The 24434-nt window shown below is 35.7% G+C and overlaps 1 protein-coding gene across 3 annotated transcripts in view; it reads left to right on the top strand.

The window, feature by feature from the left end:
* The window catches only part of NTRK2 (neurotrophic receptor tyrosine kinase 2), a 143744-nt gene that overhangs the window by 84166 nt on the left and 35144 nt on the right, over positions 1-24434 (top strand). For all 3 annotated transcript variants that reach the window (XM_072404084.1, XM_072404083.1, XM_072404085.1), the window contains one exon: positions 12641-12829. In XM_072404084.1, coding sequence (XP_072260185.1) covers positions 12641-12829 — 189 coding nt within the window. The remainder of the gene's footprint in view (positions 1-12640; positions 12830-24434) is intronic.

The following is a 24434-nucleotide window of genomic DNA, read 5'->3' as shown; positions in this document are numbered from 1 at the left end:
GAAATTAGTGATTTAAAAATATGCTTTTTTCTTAGCGCACATAAATGTTAAAAACATTTAAACAGCGCAAACATTTTTTTTTAGGGCTATGGGTAATGTGTGTGCCATTACAAAGAATGATTTTTTAGGGGAACAGTGACTTTTAATGCAAGATCGCCAGTAAAAAGCTGTCGGATAAGCGCGGCTCCATGCGTGAGCTTTTTCCCGTTGCTGAATAGCGCAACCGCGTACGATTCCGGATCGCTAATACGAATGCGCGAGCGATAATCCGATTCTGCTTGATGAATCAGGGGCATTGTATTAATACAGGACTAGGTAAGGAAACAACAGAGCATTTACAATGAGCTATGTATAATTAGATAACTTAAAATTCATACAAGAAGACCTCTGACCTACTTCACAACAACATGTACAAACTTACCACTTTGTAACAATCTACACTTTTGTAATGTATTTTATGTGAAGTGTCCTTTTCTTCTACATGTACTTCCATAAAGGGAAGGAAACAATCCTTCCATTATATCAAACAAGGAAAGTTTAATAAACAAAGCTGTTGGTTGCCTTGTCAGTGCTGGCATAGGTATCACATGGCAATGTTGAAACAAAACCATATTCTTTATTTCAAGCAATTGTTAAAAAGGCAGTCCAGTAAGTATTCTAAAGTGGGTCACACGGAAGTGAAAAACCTCACAGAACTAATTCTTTCCCACTCAATTCAGAATTTGAAAATAGCTGGAGTGAAAATAATATCTGCAGCACAGTATAAAAGTCACAAAATAAACCTAAAAGGATTAACATAATATATATTCAGTATGCCACAAGAGGTAGAAGAATCTTCCCAGCAAGAGAATATCATCCAAAGGAAACTGCTTATTTATACAGAAAACCAGCTGTTTGCAATTATTAAAGCCTATTAATTTGGCATTAATGCAGCACAAAACATGATCTAAGGAAGACTCTTTCCAAAGATTCAAATAATTGGAAGTTGGTGAGCTGGTAATATGTGATTGCATTAAAAGGATGGGGTCGAGGATAATAGGTTTCCATTGAAAGTAGGAAAAAATGGACCTTAAAATGGTATATATTATACGATGTCTAGGCATGTTTTAGGAGTTTACGTTTGAAAAAATGGTACTTTGAAGTTTAAAATAAAACAACCATCAAATTATCCATGGTAGTAAATTATATAGAACAGGTATATGTGAGAAGACAACTGGAGAAAAGAAGTAAGTTCTAGTAATATGTATAGTTGAGATATATGGACTGTTGTAAGATCTGAGGTCCCAGGTGGCATATGGAAATAAAAGAAGAGATGTAATATGGTCAGATTATAAAGAGATTGATGAAATGGAAGATGAGGCTTAGGAAGAGCTAGTTTACTGGACGCTAAATCACTAAGGTGTTTTACAGAAGGTGCTAAAAAGGAGAGCATTAATATATTCATTTTAGGTTGTTTTCAGTTAAGAGATTGATTCACATAGATATATGTACTCAATATCCTGATTCTTTTTTTGCCTGTTTACATAAGCAGGATATTGTAAAGGTAAGTTTACAGTATAGGCATGTTTTCTACTAAAACCGTGTTCTTTCAGAGACTTTTGCCCTGAAACTAAAACTTTCGAGACAAGGACATGAAGCTTGCTTGAGCTTTGAGTATTTCCTTTTTATATATGATCTTGTGTTTAGTGTGGTCTCATCTTTCACCCACCCGAGGGTTCTTCTACTTAGCAAGTGCTGACAGAAGGCATTTAACATGGATACAAAATTCCATTCTTTGACTGATCTCTAAAAATCTCATGTTGTGAGTAGAGTGTAGGACTAAGATTGATGAGTCTATAAGTTGTGTATACTGCTGGTTCTTGACAACATTTAGATTTTGTTCCCAAGCCACAGGAGGTTATTCCACAAAAGAAACACAAGGATAGATGGATTTTTAAATATTATTAGATGTCCCAAAGTAATAATTTAACCACACCTATGTATGGTATTCATAACATTTACAATAAAACCTTGACTACATAAAAATCAAAGAGACTGGTAAAATCAGTGGGGTTGATTTACAAAAGGAATATATATATATATATATATATATATATATATATATTAATTTATTGAGTAAGGATTTGTTCAGCCTAATCATCTAATTATGTATAAAAATCAATGTCTAATTTTTATATAACATTATTTAGCAGAAAGGAAGGGGGTTACATTGAATGAGCAAATGTAAAACCATACCATTCACAAAACAGATATAAAGTCACAACCAACCAGCAATCTGAAGAGTAGATATGAAATAGCCTTTCTCATTCTAAAAACTTTCAGAAGAAAGCTCTCCTCCCCCCATTTTTTATAGCACACAAGAACATCAGTGTTACACAAAAAAAATTCTAAATTCTAATTTCAAGAGATCCAAGAAAGCTGGAAGGTTGAAGGTGAGAGGAAAAGTGTTGCTTCTACCCATCCTGCCACCATATGCACCCTGGTTTCCCAAAAGGACCATGACTTTTAATACTCATTTCTATTCAGACTAGAAGCAATATATTATTTTTTTTTCACATAAGAAAAACGAAGAGGAAAGAAAAGAAGGAATACGGAAATAAAAGTGGGTTAGATGGAGAGGAAAAGCAAAAGAAGGGACAGAGAAGGCAAGTTAACTATTAGAGGGATAGGAAAAAAAGAAAGAAAGAAAAGAGTAGATGGACAGATAGCAGTGGGGGAAGAAAGAGATGATACAAGGAAGGAGAAGGGGGTGTCCCCTCTAATACATCTGTCAACACAGACTGATCCCAAGAGGAAGTGACTGTGTACGCCATGGTCAATAAGGGCTGCCATTCCTCTAAATACCTGGTGTATAATCCAGACCTCCAGGGAGTAATGGTGGGGAGACACATGGACTGGTTGAAAATATATTCATCACACTGCAAGAATATTTGCATACAGCTTTGTAGGAGAGAATGCCAAACTACCTGGCACATCAAAACTCGCAAAAGCTATGTTGATACAGATGAGCCTGGTGTTAGCAAGAGTTTCTGTCCCACTCCAGTTTCTGAATCCATAAGACAAAGACAGAGGATTTTTTTGCAATATTTTTCATCTTGCTGGACACCCGTGTCATGACCCTTTGAAACTCATCAAAGTCTGCTGCCTTCAGCCTATTTAGCAGGACCTCTACTTTGTAGTGTGTGGGCAAAGCCTGAAATCAGTCCCTATTGTCAGCAAGTCTCAGGGAGACTAAAGATAGAACAAAAGGAAAATACCTGAAAATATTTTCTTTGTTTGTAGGAGCATGGAGCTAACCTGTCTGGTGCAGGAGGCTAGAAACCATGAAGTTTACACATGGGGCACCATGTGGCCCACCAGTATAATGTGCTGGATGAGTCGGTCCCCAGAACAGCAAAAAAACACTCAAGATATTCCTCACTGGACAGTTCCTCGCCTTAGAGGGGGACTGCTGTTCATCTTTCTATGCACCTTTGAGCGTCATATTGGCAAGGCAATGCCATGTCAACGCTGAAAGGCAATTTACAGGATAAGCCCACACATTCCATTGCCTATGTGTAGCAAAAGTATGAAAGTCAGGTGCCCCAAAGAGATGTGATGCAGGGGGATGGTGGGTGCTTCTTGGAAACACATTTTCCCACCATGGCCAAGCCGTCCTATTTTTAATACTCATACACATTACTGGTAAATGCCTAAATATAATTCTTTTCTGTTATTCCAAAAAAAAGCAGACTGGATTTTTATAGGGAAATAATGTGAATTGAGGGTTAAAAAATGTAAAATGTCTTGAGTGCCAACAGCCAACAGGGTTAGTTATGTTAATTGTAACAAATATTTTGCTATGTTAATATAGAAGCGTTTGTATGTATTGGTCAACAGTAGTCACCAGCAAAATTTTAAAAATGCAGGTTCATAACAAACAATTTGAAGAATCACAGAAAAGGTATAATGGTAATATAAAAATATTACAGGTTGAAAAAAATATGTTCAGCTATATCTTGAGCAATAAAAGGTAAAGATATGTTCTTGCACATTGGATCTTAAATGTATCTTTCTTTTGTAAGTATTTGGTAATGTCTAATACAGGTAGTCCCCGGGCTAAGGAAATCTGACATACGGACGCTTCCTGGATGCGAACGGGGCTTACCCGCTTGCTGTGTGCAGGGGGGGGTGGTTTGCTTGACTTGCAGAAGAAATCTTTTGCTAAACACAGCTGGGGTTGTGGGTGATCTTAGGGGGCTCTTTCTGCAGCCTCTTGTAACTCTTTAATGACCAAGACAAACTCTGCAGTTGTTTCTTTTTGCATATTAAAGCGCAGCTTGCTCCAGAGGTTAATGAATGTCTAGGATCCATAAAGATCTGTCCTAATTGCATTTATTAAAATAATGTACCTGTTCCGACTTACATACAAATTCAAATTAAGAACAAACCTTCAGTTCCTATCTCGTATGTAACCCAGAGACTACATGTACCTAATCATGGAAGATTTCCCCCCAAAATGTATAGCTAATGGAAACATGGTAAGCAAGAAAAACAAATGTTACAACTTCTTACTGTGTCCCTAATGTATCTCTGTGGAATATTTAGGTGATCTGTCCCGATTTAATTTCATTAGTTTTTTCATTATCATTACTAATCGGACCCTTGTAGCTGACAATATTGAAAGCTCATAAATTCATCATTGATCAGAAGTGGTTATATCATTTGTCCCACTACTGTTATAAATAGTCTCTTCAGAAACTTCACTGCTTTATGACTGTCATTAATTTCTTACTTTGCAGACTGTAAGAACCTGCTGTACAGTAGATATGAATTAAGCACCTTACCCTTATTTGAGTTCAGGAGCTTCATTACATTATTGTTTAACTGCCATTAGCCGAACATTACCATGAACATTTCACGAGATTTATTTGCATTTTTTATATATTGGAGTACAACGCCAATCAGATCCAACCTGGGAAAAAAACCTGGATTTATCCAAAGAAGACTAGCTGCCATCGCAGCAAGAGTTGGACATTCATATTGGCCTTGAGCCATAGATAGTGGCTTTACAGGTGACTTCCCATAAGGCCATTACACATCAACCTTAGTCATAAATGGTTTTAAACAAAGTTTACAATGATTTTCACTACTCAGATCAAACCAATTTACCAGATCTACTGGTAAATTGACAAAGATTAGTTGTATTCCCTAAAATATCACGTGCTTCTGCCTGGATGCAATGATGAAGTTTAGAGTCAAATAAAATATGGATTCATAAGATTCAATCTAATGTAAAATGTATTATATTCATATAATTTCTCCTAAGTGTCCACATTATTTAAAAGAAGCATATGAGTTATTAACTTATTAATATAAGTTAATAATATTACGTCTGCTACACACCTCTGACAAATTTTGCCTCCATTGGCTAGAATATATTGCACTTCAATGCTACATTTGGTCTAGCTGTACCCTTGCTGGCATCAGTGCCAATACAGCCAGTACCATTGGAAAAAAGTAATTGTGATACTCTTGCTTGATTTGACCCGCCAGTCACAGGAACACTATGATAGATAGGGCAGAGCAGAGAAGTATTCGCAGTTGTACCCTCACTGGATGGATGAGTAAGGTATTGCTCTTTCGCTGATGAGTAACATTCTTCTGCATTTCCATCGGCAAAGGAGCAACACCTCTGTCATCTGTCTAGCAGTTGAGCAACCTGTGGAAATCTCCAGACTCACCTTGCCAACAGATATGCATTGCAGCATAGTGCCTGATCTACATCAACTAACTGTGTACTAAACTTTTCAGCAGTAACAGCAAAAAATGATGACCAGTTTGAACAATTCAGGGCAATATGTGTCTCCTCTCTTCCTAAAGCTGAACTCTAGCCATTTTCACCCAAATTATGAATTACTTTTATCAATTCTAAATCAGACAGGAAATGAGGTAGGTTCAAGGTAACTGATGTGGCTTCTAATGCTTCCTATGAAGAAAGTGAAGTCTTCATAGGAAAGGACTCTACTAGTGTGTAAAAAGAAAGGTACTGCTATATTTTGTCATGTAAAGTGTATGCATGTAGCTTCCATAACTTAGATGGGGGATAACTGGTAACACATGCTATGCCCCACCATACGCTGCAGTTCCTGGCTTTGCTCACAATGGCCTTGAGTTATTAAAGCTCCTCAAGGCTGGAGAAGATACACTTTCATCAGTGATGCTGTGTGATCCAGCAAACCTGGAATGGATCTAGTCCAGGAATCAAAACATTTGCTAGCAAATAGCAAGCGTCTTTAAAATATATCCATTCCAGATTTGTTAGATCACCCAGCTTCACTGATAAAAGTTATCTTCTCCTGCCTTGAAAAGCTTTAATAAATCAGAGCCAAAGTCTCAACCAGGTTAGCCCTTGCTGCCACTTCTCACCATACCTTTCCATTCTATACCTGCTACAAAGGTATAAATGTTATTACAAAGGAATCATTGAATGGGCACTAGGGAATTTGTGCTTCTTCTTGCATTTAGCTGCTTTATAACATCACCCTAGCCTTAGCAAAGATGCTGCTTTTATTTACTCATACCTCCCTGCCAATGTTCACCATGTGACAAAGGTAAAATGTTGCACCATGGGGGGTGGGGTGGGGTCAAATAAAAGAGGAAATTGTTCCTTGAGTCTTAAGAAGGCTGGTGACATCATCTCAACCTTTACAAAGTCACTGCTTTTAATGAAGTTTTTTTTCAATTATATTATTTCTGTATATTGTGACACATCCTAATTTGAAAAGTTATTAAAATGTATGCTTTAGGTGCATATAGAGTGTGTTGTTGAGATCTATTCTGAAAAGCACCACCAATAGATATGTGTAATCGATGAAAAAGTGGTCTTTTGAAGGTCCCTCATTGAATGTCCCTCATTGAATGATTGAAAGGTAATTTTTAAGCTAATATCAGGATTGTTTGTACTGAATCAATTGTCGTAGTCTGGTATTTTCCAATTTTAATATAGAGAAACAAAGTGCAGTGAGATGTTGGATTTCAGTCTGTTGCATTCACGTAAAAAGGAGATAAATTGCTTGGTTGTAATGGGTTGCTACACTTTGCACATGTTGCATTGCGCTTTTTTAATCCTGATTATGTGAACTTTCTCTTTTTTGTTTAGTAGCCTAGGGTGTTTTTTTCCACGATTGTCTATTGCTATTAAACTTTAATAAAATGTATCAGATTTCCATGACAATGTCTTGAGTCTTGTTACTGTTGGTGACCCATGTCATCTTCATGTCTCAGTATTCAGCAACTAATGAATCTACCATCTGCTTTACTATTGATTTTACTCTACACATTATACATGTTAATGAAGCAGCAGGTTGCTGCATCTGCTTAGTCAGTGCAATAATATCCAGAGTACAGTTAGTGCATGTGATTTTTTTTCCTTTTTCTATTGCCCAAAGATCACACTGTCATTTGTATCTATGACCCCTTCCAGTTTCACACTGAAGGAAAGCATAGATCAATATATAGGATTCATCTATTATCTATTAGGGCTGTTTCCACGAACCTAAATTATCTTGAAGCTCGTTAGTTGATAATTATACAATGTGTGTTATGTACTCATTTTGTAAAATGTCAGGATACTAGAACTAGTTGTGCCTGTGTTGTCCAGGATAAACGGAACAGAAAAAAATCTATTTGGACTGAATCTAGCTGGATTGGCCAAGAAATCTGAGCGATTTAAGGATTCTGAAAGTTGAAATTAAAAAAAATTTAAAATGATCATTTTTGGTTAAAAATTATTAGGAATGGTTTCTTTATTCAATTTTAGAAACCTTGAACAGCTAGGGGCCAATCTGAATCTATTTTTCAATTCTGTCATCTCTAATTATGATGCAAAAACAGACAAATTTGATACCACAATGGGAAAAGTTGTCTGTGTATAGGTGATATAAATGGCATAAGTTCTCATCCTTAAGACTCTCTTTAGATTATTTATTAAGAGAAAGCAAGGTTTTTTTAATGACACTTGTTCAATTTACTGTCAATTACAGGTATGCACATCATTTTGGATATCAGCAGCACTGTAATACTGATCACAAATATATTTAAATATTCCATTGGTGTCCAAATGTTATGTGAAACAAAATATTTTTGATGCATTAAGTCACAGTGTATATACTATGCAATAACAAAAAGCCTTTCCCCAGTTGCTACTAATTGCTAATTTTTTTTTTAAAGTTCTAACTTCTTCTTAATTAACTGGCACAGCAGCCTCTAATGTCCATGCCTGTTGCATTTATGAAGTTTTAGGATCCAATCCACAAAGACAGGATTAAAAGATGTTTACTTACTAGTGATTTAGAAAAAACATTGTGGTGAATAAAAAATGAGTTGGGTAAAGAAAGTGAACATTTTGAAGATTTAGTTTTTTAGTTAATATTAGTTAATTTAGTATTTAGTAAATAGGATGAGTTAGCATGAATTAGCTGAGACGCATCTGGGAGTAGGTAAATGAAGAAACAAGAAAAGACAGGGTAAGGTGCAGCAAAATATTGAAAAACCAATGGTGAATCAAAATGCAGTGGGGGTGTGAAAACTAGACAATGATTACTAAGCAAGTATAAATAAGGTATAAGGAGAGGTAGATGTTATGTCCTGACGCGTTTTGCCTATATTGGCTTCCTCAGGGGACTTGTGGACATCGGAGTGCAAGATTAGAAGCAGGGAGATTCAAAAGGAATCATTGCGGTGATTAAATGATGAGAAGACATTAAATCAGATGCTTGAAAAGCCTTTGAAGTGATGTAGAGTATATCCTTGGAACAAGGGGGTCTGATGGTGGTGCTGTTTGTTGGAGATTGGCAGCCTCTGGGAGCAGGTAACCACATGGTTTTACACCGCACATCAGAAAGAGGCCTTACTCTTAGAACAAAACATATTACAGTGTATATATAATATGATGAGATACTATGAATATTTTCAGTCACAGGAATGACATACTCGACAGTCAATAAAAGGTGTCAAAATCTGGCTATTTAGATCATTTTGACAAGTAATTAGGTGACCTCATTTAATCAGTGTAAGCAGAGATTTTGCACTCTTTCTATTGCCTGCATGATTCATAAGAGGGCATGCCACGGCTGCTTGTCAGCAGAAATCTGCTTTTTTTAAAATTCCATTTCAGAAAATTGTTTTCTCATTTGTGATTCCTGGGTATTCTGCTCCTCAGCTAGCATCATCCTCATGTCCCTGGCTGTAATGTGATTTAGTTGGTGCATTAAGGGAATGGAATTTAGGCGATTTCATGTAAAACAGCTAATTTGTCAAATAAGCAAGCATTTAACAGCATGCGTCATGATTGGGTCCATTTATCAAAAGCTTTGCAGAAAGCTTATGTAGTCATTGACCGCATAGAGTTCAGACATGACAAACCAAGCAGGAAGCAGAATGTTTCCACAGCAACCATTTGCAATCTATAGTTACATTTATTTGAGTTATGTTTTACTTTCTTTTCTTATTCATTACAAATGTTTAGTTTTTCTTGTTTTTCTTTTCAATATAAAAATTGTTGACTGTCTATTTGTAACTATGTCATATTTCTGAGACAAACATTTGTACCAAAACTGTAGCTGCCTATGTCAAGCAAACAAGTTGGAAAAGGAACACGGTTAGGTTTTTTTACACTATTCAGGGCTAAGTTAAATTAATATTTCCTTCGCTTCCTGTCCTGGTGCCAATGTTTTACTAGACTGGAAGTGAGTAGAACACTCTTACAGCAACACAGACATTAAATTCCCTTACTTCTAGTCTGGTATGACCATTGCCATTAGGACAGACAGTGAGGGAAATTTATAACAAGGCCTTACTGGCCTTAGTATCTACAACCATTGTACAGCAAATTACTGTGGAGTAATTTCTCAAAGCACCAAAGTCAATAAAAGCATATTTATATATAAATCCTTTTTCTGGTTTTGGACAGAATGAGAAAAAATAGAACCACTGTCAGATTTTACTACTATTGTGAGGAAATCTGCAATAGGTACATGAACAACAATATAAAGCTGGCGGCATTGTAGCTTTTACCTACTGAAAGGATTTGTACTCAGTGTGGCTTTTAGAGTTTCCTATACTTCCTGTTCTGTAGTGACCTTTTTTACAGGATAGGGAGTGAGGAAATCTCTCCAGCAAAGCTTCCAGCTGCAATAGGAGACAGGAGCTTTAATCCTTCTTTGCTCCAAAAATCCAAACTTTAAAAATGTTTTGGGTATAGATACACTGTAAGGCCTTCTCTGAGGCATTGTTTATTGCCACATGAAATAAATAGAAAGCTATGCATTCCCGTAACTCTATTTCAGCTCTTTATCCCCAGACACTAGCAGGCAAGAGACTTTAACTGTATTATATTATTCCTTGGAGGACCTCTGTTCCTGTGTGTTTAGCCTTACTTGCACCAGGGATTATTTTTAAAGATGTTAATTTGCATACCAATACCCATACATTGCATACTGCTGATTTTGGAAATAGGTACGTTAACAATGTAAAATAAAATACATTAAGTATAAGGTACCTTTGAAATACCTTTGAAAAAAACATATATGAAATCATCCACTTATTCCTAAAACCATTAATAACAGATGATTCTGACCAGACAGAGGCCTGATACCACAATAAACAACTGGAAACAAACAATAAACAAAGCTTTTGGACACCTTTGACATTAGACCTAAATAGACCTTTTATCCAAACGCTTCTTTCCAAACGCAATATTATAAAAATTCTGCCTCATGTGACCTCCATATTTCTGACATCCCATGACATGATAAACATTTTACCAGGGTCCTGTTGATGGAAAACACTTAATATAGGTGGAGGCGAAGACGGTTTTCGAATCAGTATGTGAAGAGCAAGGCTCAACCTGACACTCATTGTCATTCCTCTACTCAGAACTCAATGCTGCACCCAGGCAATATTCCCCTTCCTTTCTCCAAACGTGGAATGAAGAACTGGGATGCTCTCTGAAAGCAGAACAGAAAACCAAAATACTCACCTTGATCCACAAGTCCTCAATTAGCAGTAAATTTCAGGAACTGGGGTATAAAATTCTATCCTGTTGGTATAGGACTCAAGTTACTTATCAGTTTCTTTCCTTTCATTCCTATTATATGTCGGCGATGTGGACAAGTGGGAGTATGCTTCTAATTTTCTGGTTGTGCTCCAAGCTACGCCCCTTTTAGGATCAAGTGATTACCCTTGTTCAAAAAAGTAACCATGTTTCACATACCCCAGCGTTCATTCTGGTGCACCAGAACATCTCAGAAAAGGCTTACAAGGCTCCATCATTAGGTATCTCACTGTGGTGGCTAACTCATGGGCTATGGATGTATAAAATAAGTGATATTATGTTGATGGAGGACCGTACAACTAGTGCTAGGGGTAGTACAGAAAAGTTTAATGCTATTTAGCCCGGCGTTCAAGTCCACCTGGACCCCACCACCACTTATTGATTTTACACATAGGATGTAAATATATACTTAGATACTAAATATGTTAGAATATACAATTAGGATGTACACATGCCTTCTCTCTCTTATCCTAGGTACCACATTCACTTGATGTTTTTCTCGAACCTTGGACATTTGGACTATTTTTTTCATTGAACTTTAGATGTTATATTGCACTTGTTACAAACACTCATGTAACTTACTACCTGTTCTTGCTTCAGTCCTGTGTTTTTTGTTAATTTTTTGAAATTTTTAAAGTAAAGAATTTTTAAAAATATAGATGGTGGACTGTAAGACTTCCCACAGACATGAAATGACATTTAGAAGAAATAATCTTCACATGAACTTCTTTATTCTTTCCTTTTAAAAATGAAAGTAAAATGATCAGCGCAAGCGCATTGATGTTTTAATTTTTTCGTGGAGCTATGAAAAAAATAAAGTGTGTGCAAGCAAAGAAATATAAATAATTATTGTAAAAATTAGAAAAAATCAACAGCAAAAATAGATAAGGGGGAATGGTAGAAATATCTTAAATATGCTGATTTAATTAAGGAGAATAAGGGGTAAAATATATTTTATTAAAGATATTTTTAATCATTTTCTTCTAATGTAATATACTGTACAGCTCAATGATCACACATTTAATCTAAACATAGATAAAAAGTAAATACATTGTAACACTGTATTTCTCAATGACACTTGCAGTCTTTATGTAAGTATCATTTTATACAGAAGTAGCTACTTTTTGAAAGCCGCTTCTGCTATGTAACACTTAACAATTCCAGGCTGTCATTTTGACAGGTTATTTTTGCTGGGTATAGCAGCAGGGGATGGGGTGATGAAGAAGATGCCTTAGAAACATTGTTGAACATTTTTTAGGATGTATATTCTACATTTTAAATCCAAGTTCAAGGGCCCCAACAACCCAATTTCCATATGTTGTCTGGCTACAATACACATCTTTTGTAAAGGAATACAGAACGCCTATTATGACAGTAATGCTAACCATTGCCTACATTTTTGTCCAGGCTTTATGTTGTTAGAGTGGCTTGCCTAGGCTGTATGGAGCAGGCTCACTAATCAGGCCTGCTGGAAGGAATCATTTAATGATTTGCCTGTTCATGTACAGTATTGTTAAGTAACAAAGCAATTTTTTTATCTTCTAGGTCCCTCCTCTGTGATTAGTAATGATGATGATTCAGCAAGCCCGCTGCACCACATTTCCAATGGTAGCAATACACCATCCTCTTCAGAAGGAGGTCCTGATGCAGTAATTATTGGCATGACAAAGATCCCTGTCATCGAAAATCCACAGTATTTTGGAATTACCAATAGCCATCTTAAACCAGACACATGTAAGTAGCAATATTATCCTATTTATGCATTCTGCCTGTGGTTTTATGCAAGTGGTTAAATTATTTTATATATATGGTAGTAGATACAAGTGGGGTCAGACAGCAAAAAAAAACTGTTACAATTAGATAAATTGGCATCAAGAGGGAATAGGATTAAATATTCTTGTATATTTAGAGAAGAGGGACATAGGGCATCATTAAGAATGCCTCTCACTTCTCCCCTGCTCTGAAAGTGAGTAAAACTTAGTTCAGCTGCCTCACTACCTTTTGAATGTATTTAGCTCCTTAGTTCAGGAGGGCACTTGCACAGATGAAGAGTCTGCAAAAATGATTTGTTGACCACTTGACCCATCACTGAAAATTAAGACCAACTCTACCTGTACCATTAAATTGGAAGTCTTCCATTCTTAAAGATTTCAGCAGCAAAAACCTCCAGTTTGTGTCTCTGACCTCCCACATGGGCATAATAAAAGTAATGTTTGCAGTCAGTTTTCTCTAAAATTTGTACAGTAAAAAAATATATATATTAGGAAATCATCATAACCTTATTAAGTTTTATCAACCACTTTTTGGTTTACTGGGTGTCCTGAATGGACTGTTCATATGAGCTACGTACATGATGGTAGATGTAAAATAGATTGTCCAGGTATTCCTTAATCAATTTGTGTGTTAAGACAAGATTTGTGTTTGCATACAGATATCACATTTCATTTGTAATTTTATTTTAGAATTATTTAAAATAAAACATACTTTTTTAAAAAATAAGTAAAACAGTAATTTAACTAGTGTTAATAGCAGTGCTTTTTTTTGGTCGCAGTCTCTATTTGAGAGCTAAGAATGACATTTATGAGAATAATATATTTTGTACAATATATGATGACAGGGTTAATGAGTTTTGGCATCCGCTGAAATCATTATTCTTTTTGTTTTTCTCAAACCTTTTAAAGCGTTGCAATGCATGCTATAAAGATTTATCTGTGCATAAAAAATTTACCAGACAGATTTACTGCTCAAGAGACTTCCCATGTAATAACAGATCGTCACCAAGTGAAATGTTTCAGCGATCTGTCGTTAGGCCATTATATGCCAACCATATATTCCTAATCACAGGCAAATTAATAGTTTTCAGATTTCTCCCTCCAAGTGCAGGAAGTTTAAGTGATCCCACTTATGATTACAGGCAGAGCTTTTTCTGCTAGTTTTGTTGCAAGCTATATTATTATCCTTTTCTGCTAAAGCAATTATCAGCAGACCACAGACAACTTTTGTGATGTCAACACGGTTGATCACTATGAATAATATAGCCAAGTGTAATTTAAAAATTCTAAGTTCATATAGAATCTCGGAGAAGTAGCAGTATGATTAAAAGACCTTTAAATGTGCCGAAATGCCCGCTAACAGAACGCTACTTATGAAACATAAACTTGTTACGCATTTCTCTGGCTTGACTAATTATAAGTATTCGGCCTTCTCATGTGTCCCTGATTAATCAAACCATTGGAATAACAAACCCACTTGACTGTGAAGTTTAATGCTGGTAAACATTTGGAATTAATTAAAAGCACTCCTCAAATTAAACATACATGCATATTAGAAGTTATATAACGATATACTGAAAAAATGAACTGGAAATAAAGGCAAACCAGTTGTACCTGGTAAGCCAAGCTGTCAATAGCACATGTGTACAGATAGCATTATTAGGTAGGAACTCTTCCTCACCAAGGAAGAGATAGTAATTTTCATGATATAAATTAAAAATTCTACTTTTGAAATTCCGCCATTTTGTAAATTGTATTTACAAGTTAATTGCCCTAGAACATGGCATTATAATGCAAATTGCTGGAGAGAGCAGGGGCATTCACACATATTGCAATTGTAGGTCATATTGTAACTCTTGCCATGCCATGATAAAAGCATTGAAGTAGGAGAATAGAAAATGCATTTGCACTTTAAGGAAAATGATTTTTTTAAGGAACCCTGGATATTGTGCCTAAAAGAAGCGGGTAGAAGGACTAGTCACATGTGTTGTTCACAATCTCCCTGTAGCTGATATTTGTCACATTATTTACTAACAATTACTTGCTCTGCACTCTCCATTGTAAAGGTGGAAATTTTAGTAAATGGAGAGCTTTGCTTCCTAATATCAGAGCCTCCAGCAAGGAGAACAGTAATCAACACAGTAGTGACATAATCAAATCTCATTCCAGATCCCCTGAAACTAGCAGTTAGAGGAAGAGGTGGCCTAAGTCTCACATTGCAGAAATACAGCTATACAATTCTAGGTACCTTCACTACCAGGAAATGCGCTGCAATTTTGAAGAAAAAATCAAGATAAAAGATTGCATTTTAAAATAGCACTTATGTATAAAAAGCATTGTTGCCTATAACATAGCAAATTTTATTTTCTTAAATCTGTTCTACTTTTAGACACTTGCAAGTCAAAATCAAATTAATAATCATAATATATGTTTAAGAGTTATAAAAGCAAAAAGAAAGTGTGAATTTTTTCAAAAGTTTCAATTTTTGTTTTTGACTGAATTGCAGGTTAATTATTCTTTCTATATGTGATGATACTAACATTAGAACACTAGCACTAACGTAAATACTTATGATAAACACTCCATAAATGTGAACATGTGTTTGTGGGTAAACACATCCCTGGGGTATTGTGATAAATGGCATGCTACATAGGACAAGCACAATCCTTTAAATTCACTGCAATTACTTAGTACAGCTATTTAACTTCAGCTCACTAGCATAAATCATATCCTTAATATCACAACCACTAAAACATTTGGCTTTCAGTTGCAATATACCATTATAGGAGCCGCTCTAGGTAAGTAATACAAACCTATATAACACTCTTACTAAACACAGCTTCAGTTAATAATTCTTTCTCATGGAAACTGTTCATTTAAATGTGACAGCCAACAAAGTTTAACATACCTATTTACCATAACTAAGTATAATATTCTCTGAGATAAGCTGTTACTGTGTACTAAATCAACATGTTTGAGGAAAGGTTAGCGTTTTTTTAATATGTATGTTATTAAACCCATGAAGTTCTGTGAAACTGGTTACACTAAAGTATTACTTTATATAAAGAATAACATTTATATAATTTCTATATATAAAAAAATGGGATTTAGATATAAAAACGTGTAAACCTATGAAAACATATACAATAAATTTGTTAAGATAAAATTTACAAATAAAGCAGCTATTTACAATTATGATTACTTAATTTTTAAAGATTTTTTGCAGGGCCAGAGATACCTGAAACATATGGTAAACAATGTATTATATAGTATACGATTCTGCATGATACATAAAATAATAGAAAAAAAATATTTAACCAAAATCTCTAAGCAACTGCAGGTATCCGACCCCATGATGCCATATTCACAACAAAAACATTCACACAAAACATAATATTACTGCCAAACCCCAACACCACTGAAATTGCACTGAAATTAAAGATACTCAAACTTGTATCTGCCCTTTAAATCTAAATACAGCTGATTCATAGCTTAAATTTAACAATAAATTCACTTTTACTAGGCAGTAGAAACATGGACACCTCCAGTGCAATCGCAGCCCCACCCTATGAGACATGCTAAGCCGCCACACACGTATGTGCTGTAAACACGTCTACCGTTCTCTGTTGCCTAGTAACACTTGGTAACATTCTGATTACATGTCCATGAGTGGTAAGAGACAGAGTGAAGACCGATACTAAGTGAATTAATATTCACTTAGTATCGGTCTTCACTCTGTCTCTTACCACTGGTGTAATCAGAATTACATCATGTGGGCCAAACAAAACAGGTTGCCAGGTCTGGTTCTGACCCACGAGCTATACATTTGACAAGTCATGATGCCACAAAATGTTGCTTAAGTTGTATTTTCACCTACAGGAAAGTAGGCCCAAATTTAATATTATTAAACTGTATTTATAAAGTTCCAACATATTAGGCAGAGCTGTACATTAGATAGGGATTGTAAATGACAGACAGATACAAACAATGACACCGAATGAAGAAATGAACCTGCATGAACGAGCTTGAAATCTAGGCGGCTTGGGAAATTCATACACAAAGTTCTGTTCAGGTAATATAAAATACAAACCCATGCTTAGTGTAAGCACAGGGAATAAGTTAGAAAAAAAAAAAGCATGACAGTGTTCTAAAAACAGACATTCAATCTATTATGTTTAGATACGTTAAAAGATAAAAACAGCAGCAGAACACTGAAACATTTCAAGATGTGACCCCCTTTTAACTCTAAAAAGAATCAAAATGGAGAATGGCAGATGTTTTATATGATGCGACAATGAAACTGAATGTACTCTGCTACAATCAAATTTCATATTATGAGGGTAGTTACTTAGTTTGTGTGTTGATAATTAATATGTCTGATATATAACAGTTAATTATCTAATATACATCACTGTAGAATTTAGTAACAGCTTAGAAGTTATCAATTTTATATAATATTACCAAGCACTTAGGAATTGTCCCTTGACTTGGAATGTTAGCACATGATTAAAGATCTTTTAAATTGGCTTTTTACTGAGACAATTTGCTCATTGCTAGCTCCACTTTCCCATCGCTTGGATTTAATCCTGACACAGGCATAAATTAGTGGGCTGGAGAGGGTCTGAACAGGATTCTAACCACAGATTCACACTGAAGCCTCTGTGGGCACTATTAAAGGAATTGCAGGTCACTAACCCATGCTATCGATTGCACTGACTGATTATTTCTCTGGCGACTTTAGAAACTTGTGTGGCTCATCAAATGATGTTTATTCTTTTAAAGTTTAAGTGGGACGTCCTCTTGAACCTTGGATGGCTTATAGTTATGGTCATGGCTAAAAGAAAAAGGCAGGCTGGTAAAATCAATGGAATAATAGGTCCAATAAAAGATTGTATAGACACAAAAGCACTAATGACACCATGGGTAGAATGCTGACATTTGTTTAGGGACAAAGAAAATAATTAAGCAGGTAAATTAAACCAAACTTTGGAAAACCTCCTACTCCTATAGAATGACCTGTATTTCAATAGGTCTCTTCTGCCTCATTAACACTTAACTGGGTAATATCCTTTGTCATTAGAAATGGAAAGGGAGTAAGGCTAAGATATGTTTATTATTTATACTGTTGCTTCAGTTGTGCACAGCTGTCACAACTTTTAGAACTGTAACTTACATTTGTTCATCTAGCCATTTCCATTATATACAACATTTCCCATTCTGTGGAATTAAACAAAATAGTACATTTATCAGCAAAATAGAAAACAATGGTGTATGAACATAATATACCGATTACTGCTGTGAGTGGGTTTAACCCTTCTCTGGTTAGCTAAATCACTCAAGTACTGAAGTTTAATTGCCGGGATTATCAAGGGTTCAGGTTAGAGTAAGAAAGGGTTAAATATTAGGGTGAGGATAACAGTTAGGCAATATAATAGTTAGTGGGCATAGACATCATGGCCATTATGCCAGTTACCAATTGCTGTAAACTAATCCACAGCAGAGGGGAAATTAAATATAACTTCTAGCACATGTCCTGAAAATTGGAGAAACAGAAATTTGCATCAGTCAAAATATGATCATCAGTGGCCTGAGAGGACAAAGTACAAAATTGTTTTCAAGCAATTCTGTCAAGTGCTTTCTAAAAATAATCTGTACATAAATGAAGCAAAGGGATACTTACAACTCTTGCTGCCCACACTTCACTGCCCCACTGCTGAGAAAACACTTGCTGGCTTACAAAGTCTTCACATTTATGTTTGCCAATCTCTGAATAGCTCATTCTGTTGCCCTTCACACAGTAGTGATGTATTCAGCAGGAGAAAGCATGGCTTGCCAAGGGGTCTATTTACACTTTATCATTCTGGTGTATTGCATTAGTGTATTAATGTCAATTGTTAATGGATATTGTGAGGAAGTTTATTAAAAAATATGCTGTCATTGCATCAGAATAGGTACACACTGCAACAGATAGTAGTGTGTTACTAAGTATTGTGGTGTGATGGGACAAGTGTTAGAGATTTGTTGCCCTAGTGCATTTGGGTGCCATGAATGAACATGTGCATGTTGGATTGCGGAATTATGTGTTACATTGCACTAAAAGAAATGTGTGTAAATCATTATATTAGTATGATTTATTAAAGCTCTGTAATGCTGGAGAGGATACACTTTCATCAGTGAACCTGAGTGATCCAGCAAACCTGAAATGTATTTCTTTAAAGTAATTTGCTATTTGTTAGCAAATGTTTTCAATCCTGAACCAGATGCATTTCAGGATTGCTGGAGAGCTTTTATAAATCAGGCTCAATATCTCATGTGTGCTAGTTACATTACTACGCATTTACTGTGTGAAACTTAAACCAATACACAATATCTGCCAAAATAAAAACAATCAATCTATTATAATGTAGAAATTGTAAAGAGGCATCATTTTTAAGTATAAAGCTACGTACACACTTCCAATTATTATCGTTGGTAAACGAACGACGAACGATCCTGCACGATATCTGCGAACGATCGTATAGCACCGATCCTGTACATACAGATAACGACGAACGATACAGGAAGTGACGTGCACCACAGGAAGTGAGCGAACGTTCGTTCACCGCGCATGCTCAGACCATGGACGATCAATGAACGACCGTACACACGATAGATGGTCAACGATCGCCGTCCAATCCGATCCGCCGGTCCGGTCGTTCATTTCTAACGACTATCCTCGTTCGTCGGCGTCGTTGGTTACATTTTTTACGAACGCTTTTTGCCCAATCGATCGTTCGTCGTTTGTTCATCGTTCATTTCCAACGATAAAAATTGGAAGTGTGTACGCAGCTTAACACTCTTACATCTAAATCAAGTTTTTCTTTGAAGCTTGCCTATGTCACTTTTCATTCTGAGTTGCCTAATACAGTCATTAAAGACAACTCAAAGGGTGATAAGCTTTTAGTGCTTTTTTATCGTTGTAAAATAATTCTTGAAATACCAGTTTTACACCCTTTAAATGCCTTGGAAAAATAAGTTGTACAATCTGCATAGCCTAATTCTGATTCTCTGTACATGCATTTGGTATAATTACTTTAGATGTTGTACCAAAAATATGTAAACTAAAAATAATCATTTAATGACCAAAACTGAGGGCCTCAAGGGAGATCAAAGCTGAGTCACTCACTTAAAATAGAGGACACTCCATCTCTACAGAGTGAAGCAACATAAGAAAAGGAATCCTTGATGATTTACTGTGACATCTATTGGGCTTTTATAGAACATCATACATATGTTTCTACCATCACTATAAAATTAATCGTTTCTAATTAGTCAGCTCTGCCAACTTCCCAGGTTCTTTCACTATTAGTACAATATGACAGTATGGCTCTGCTGGATTTATATGGTCACTAACTGGGAAATAGCTAAATTGATTGTCCTGGAAGTAGTTTGAAAGTAGAATGAGATAAAGAGACTATGTCATAATTAAAGTTTCAAACACATGAATGTAATTTGCAGAAAGACTGTAATGCTAAACAGGTGTATATATAAGCATACCAAAGCAGTCAATGTAACACTCTCTGAACTACAATTAGCATCTTGACTCATTCATTAGGCATAGCTAGTATATTTTTTAAACAGAATGTGATGGATTCTTATTTCTAAAATTCATAGATTCAGGCTCTTATACCCCTAACCTGATAAGATAACCAAAAGCAGTACAGTGGCCAGTTTGCGAAATTCTCTCTGCTACCATGTTAAAGTACTATTTGTATACCAAAGCATTTGTATTTGTGTATTTTTTACTTTACTCTATATAATTAGTGAACTTCTATTACTACAAACCTGTGCAGGAGAACTGAGCATGGTAACTTTATATAATATGGTACATCTTAGGGGCAGTATATTTTTCAACATTTAAAAATTCCATTCTAAACCAGTCTTGCATCTAGTTTTCAAACTTTTAGTTTATGTCCCTTTACCAAATATACATAAGTATAAATAACTATTTCAATTTAGCATCCATTCTCAACAAGGGTTCATTGGAACCACAGGGTTTTGCCAGAGAATGTCTTCAAACTGTGTCTGTTCTTCAAACAGGTTATTATTATTATTATTATTATTATTATTATTATTATTATTAAACAGGATTTATATAGCGCCAACATATTACGCAGCGCTGTACATTAAATAGGGATTGCAAATGACAGACTAACACAGACAGTGATACAGGAGGAGAGAACCCTGCCCCGAAGAGCTTACAATCTAGTAGGTGGGGGTTCTACACATAAGCAATGATTTTGCTGGAACTATAAAATAAGAGAACGTTTTATTCAGGTCAAAGAATGCAGTTATAGGAATTGACCATATTGCATTGTATCCAAACTTAAAGACTTGGTCACTCAAAAAAACCTCCTTTTGTTGACTATTAACGCAGGAATATTTTTTTTGTAAAAGTGTAAATCCATGTAGTGAACCTGACATGACAATTAAACAATTAGATCAGTAACAGAAAGAAAGTAGGCCTGATTTACTAAAGCTAGTTTGCTAGCTCACACAGGTTCTTCCATGATAGTCTATCTTCTCCAGTCTTGAAGAACTTTAATAAATCAAACCCAGTGTAGGGATGTAGCAGCTGGAGGGAGGAACCATAGCTTTCAGTGGAGGAAAGCTTTCAGACAGTTCTTTAAGACATTTTACTTACCACCCACTAGAGTAAATATTAAACATTTTCTATAACAGGCTGTAAAAGATTTTTTCTTATTGTAGCAGCAGGGTTGCATTTTAACTGTAGCTATAGACTCATAATGTCACAGATAATGGAACAACACAGATATCAAATTATTGTTTAGTTCTGCTACTTTTATTGTGGCAAACAGTATCCTTTAATTTACCCACTGATTATTTTAACATGTTCTTTTAATATAGATAGATTGAAAACAGTTTACATTTCTAAACAAATACAAAACACATTTCTGTGACAGGATGCATTTTTAAAGAGCAAAGGCTTGGTGGTCATAGTAGCAGTATTTTTCCAAGGAACCTCCTTTTTGGTGCTGATGTAAAACATGTTTGATAATTACAATACCACTTCCACCTAAAAAGTCCCAGTTTTTCTGTTCTGTTCTTTGTACATTGTAATTGGGGATGTGGTAGCTATATCAGTCAGAGGGTGGAAAAACATTTTTAAAATATAAATTCTTAAGAAAGACACACATATAAATACTGTATGATGCTAAAATATAAACCTAAACTACTTTAATGTATACAACATGTATTTAAGTCTTACATTTTTGGAAAGTAATATTACATTTTATCAGTGCACTAATAGGTAGCTTAGACTCCTCTAAAAGCCCCGGTAACATTACACTTTATGTTTCTGTTTTTGAAACATGCAGCTGTGCTTGGAATCTTCCAATGTCAGGTAAAGGGTGTAAAACATGCTAAAAATAAAAGAGACCAGAACTGCAATATTACCCTTTCCAAATTAAACAGTGTTAGTATAAAAGTTCACAGCTCTGTTAGGCATGCAGAAGAAGAAACACTCCATGTGTGCTATGGAACTCCTGCAATGTGAATACGGGGTAGCAAGGTTGTTTTTGTGATCTTATTGTCAGTGTTTCCCTGTAATCTAAGCAGATCTGAACTCGGTGGTGGATGGTGAGCTTCTGCCATAATCAGCAAACGTGCACATCATACTTGCTGAGTATAGCACAGACTTACCTGTTTACAGGCACCCGGTGTGATGACAGGTCCAGAACCTGTCAATATTCCATCTGAGGAAATTGCCATCTTTGTTGCAAACTCCATGACAAACGCCAAAGTCCATGGTGATCCTCTTTGACCATTGGATGGCCAATGATGATGTAACTCCTGCACTGAGGCATGAATTACCTTGCCCCAGGTGGCTATCTCTGTATGTGCCAGCACTGCATATAGATCCAAGCTCTAAGTTCTGCTGTGCATGTGCCGCACAGTTTATGGTTATAACAAAAAAGCCACCAGAAGCCAGAGCTTTCTTTTTGGCATAGAAACTTTGCATGTCTCTTTAGTCAATTAGTTCTACCTCCATTTTGTATTTTCAATTTAGGTTCATTTTAAGTCACATTAAGGCCTACTATTAAAAAGTATGTGCTGCAGAATGTAAATATATCTACACTATTTTCATGTATTCCTCTGCAAAGTTCAAAAAATATTTTTTAACCTTTCCAGTGAAGAACACTAAATCCAGCTTCTAATGATGACCTTATCATATCATTGTATCACCTTAGACCAGTGTTTCTCATCCTATTATACATGGGGTAATCACTTGAAATAACTTTCAGACCTTCAGTGAACCCTTGAAATATCCTGAGCTCACAGCACAATAATGTGGTGATCACTAGGAAGAATGCACTGCTGACCATTCGGAAACCGACTTGAGAGTCACAAATTGCTCATTAGTCCAGAAACCCCAAGCAACCTCTGGAGGAACCCTGGTTAAGAAATGCTACCTTAGATAATGCTTTCTAGGTGTACTCAGAACCAGAACTGTCACCATTTTCTGAGGTTAGGCAATAGCAGCCTCCAGCTCTAAGTAAGACGTTTACCCCGGATCATGCTTTACTACATCCTAAAAGGATTGCATTTTTTCCTGCAGCAACTGTAAAAATCATGATATATTCAGCTGGTATTTAACTTAGCTCTAAAAGTACTTTGCAGCTTCTCTGTATTATTCTTCCCTTGTTGCCAGATTCCCCAGTCATGTCTTTCTATAATAAACAATCATCAAACAGAAATATTCTTTATTTATTTTTTTAATGCCATAGAACACACTGTGATTGCTGCAGTGGATGGGCTGTACTATTCTAAGAACTATTATGAGTGATTAGGATATTTGTTATAGATGTTATCATGCTTTTCTAACAAGCGTCTCAGTGAACCTTAAAATACATTTAGGATACTTCATCAAAATATTTCTAAATTTGGCACCCCCATCTACTCAACAAATTTTCCGCAAGTTCAGATTAGCTTTTTCTATTTATAATTCATTCTGGCTGGATTGCAAGCATGACTAGAAAACTTTGGCTTTTCTAAGCAGGGCTGATCAGTTTTTCAGGAACACCGTATAGGATAAGTGGCAGAACAAAAAATCTACTTCTGTTAGCTGTATTGTTGCAACCAGATATTACACTTATCCTGGTTTAATTAAATGTCATTGATTTTTCCAATAAAGGGCTGGTTAACAGGCATATATATTTTTAATAAAAATATATAGGGGTTGTCCTATTATGCAAAATTGGAAAGCTTGCCACTTCTAAAAGTATATAGAAAAGCAACATACTGATACTGTTGCTTACAACTTTTACGATAAACATCAGTACTGAATCATTAGACTAAATCTGATACAGAAATGGTATGAGGCTATTGTCAGCCAGTGAAGAACCTCTGGGAAATGTCTGCAATGTTAAGTAGGTTCCTAAAGCATGAATGTTCTGTGACAGTAAGTTCCCTTAGCACTTTTTTTATGTGTATATCTGCCAGGGAACCCAAATGGCAACTTTCTGCATATTCATTCTCTAACTCCTAAACACCATGCCAGTTCTGAG

Source organism: Pyxicephalus adspersus, chromosome 3, assembly GCF_032062135.1.
Source record: "Pyxicephalus adspersus chromosome 3, UCB_Pads_2.0, whole genome shotgun sequence".
In the NCBI taxonomy this organism is placed as follows: domain Eukaryota; kingdom Metazoa; phylum Chordata; class Amphibia; order Anura; family Pyxicephalidae; genus Pyxicephalus; species Pyxicephalus adspersus.
The sequence above is the reverse complement of the archived record's forward strand: the minus strand, read 5'-3'. Positions and strand labels throughout refer to the sequence as shown.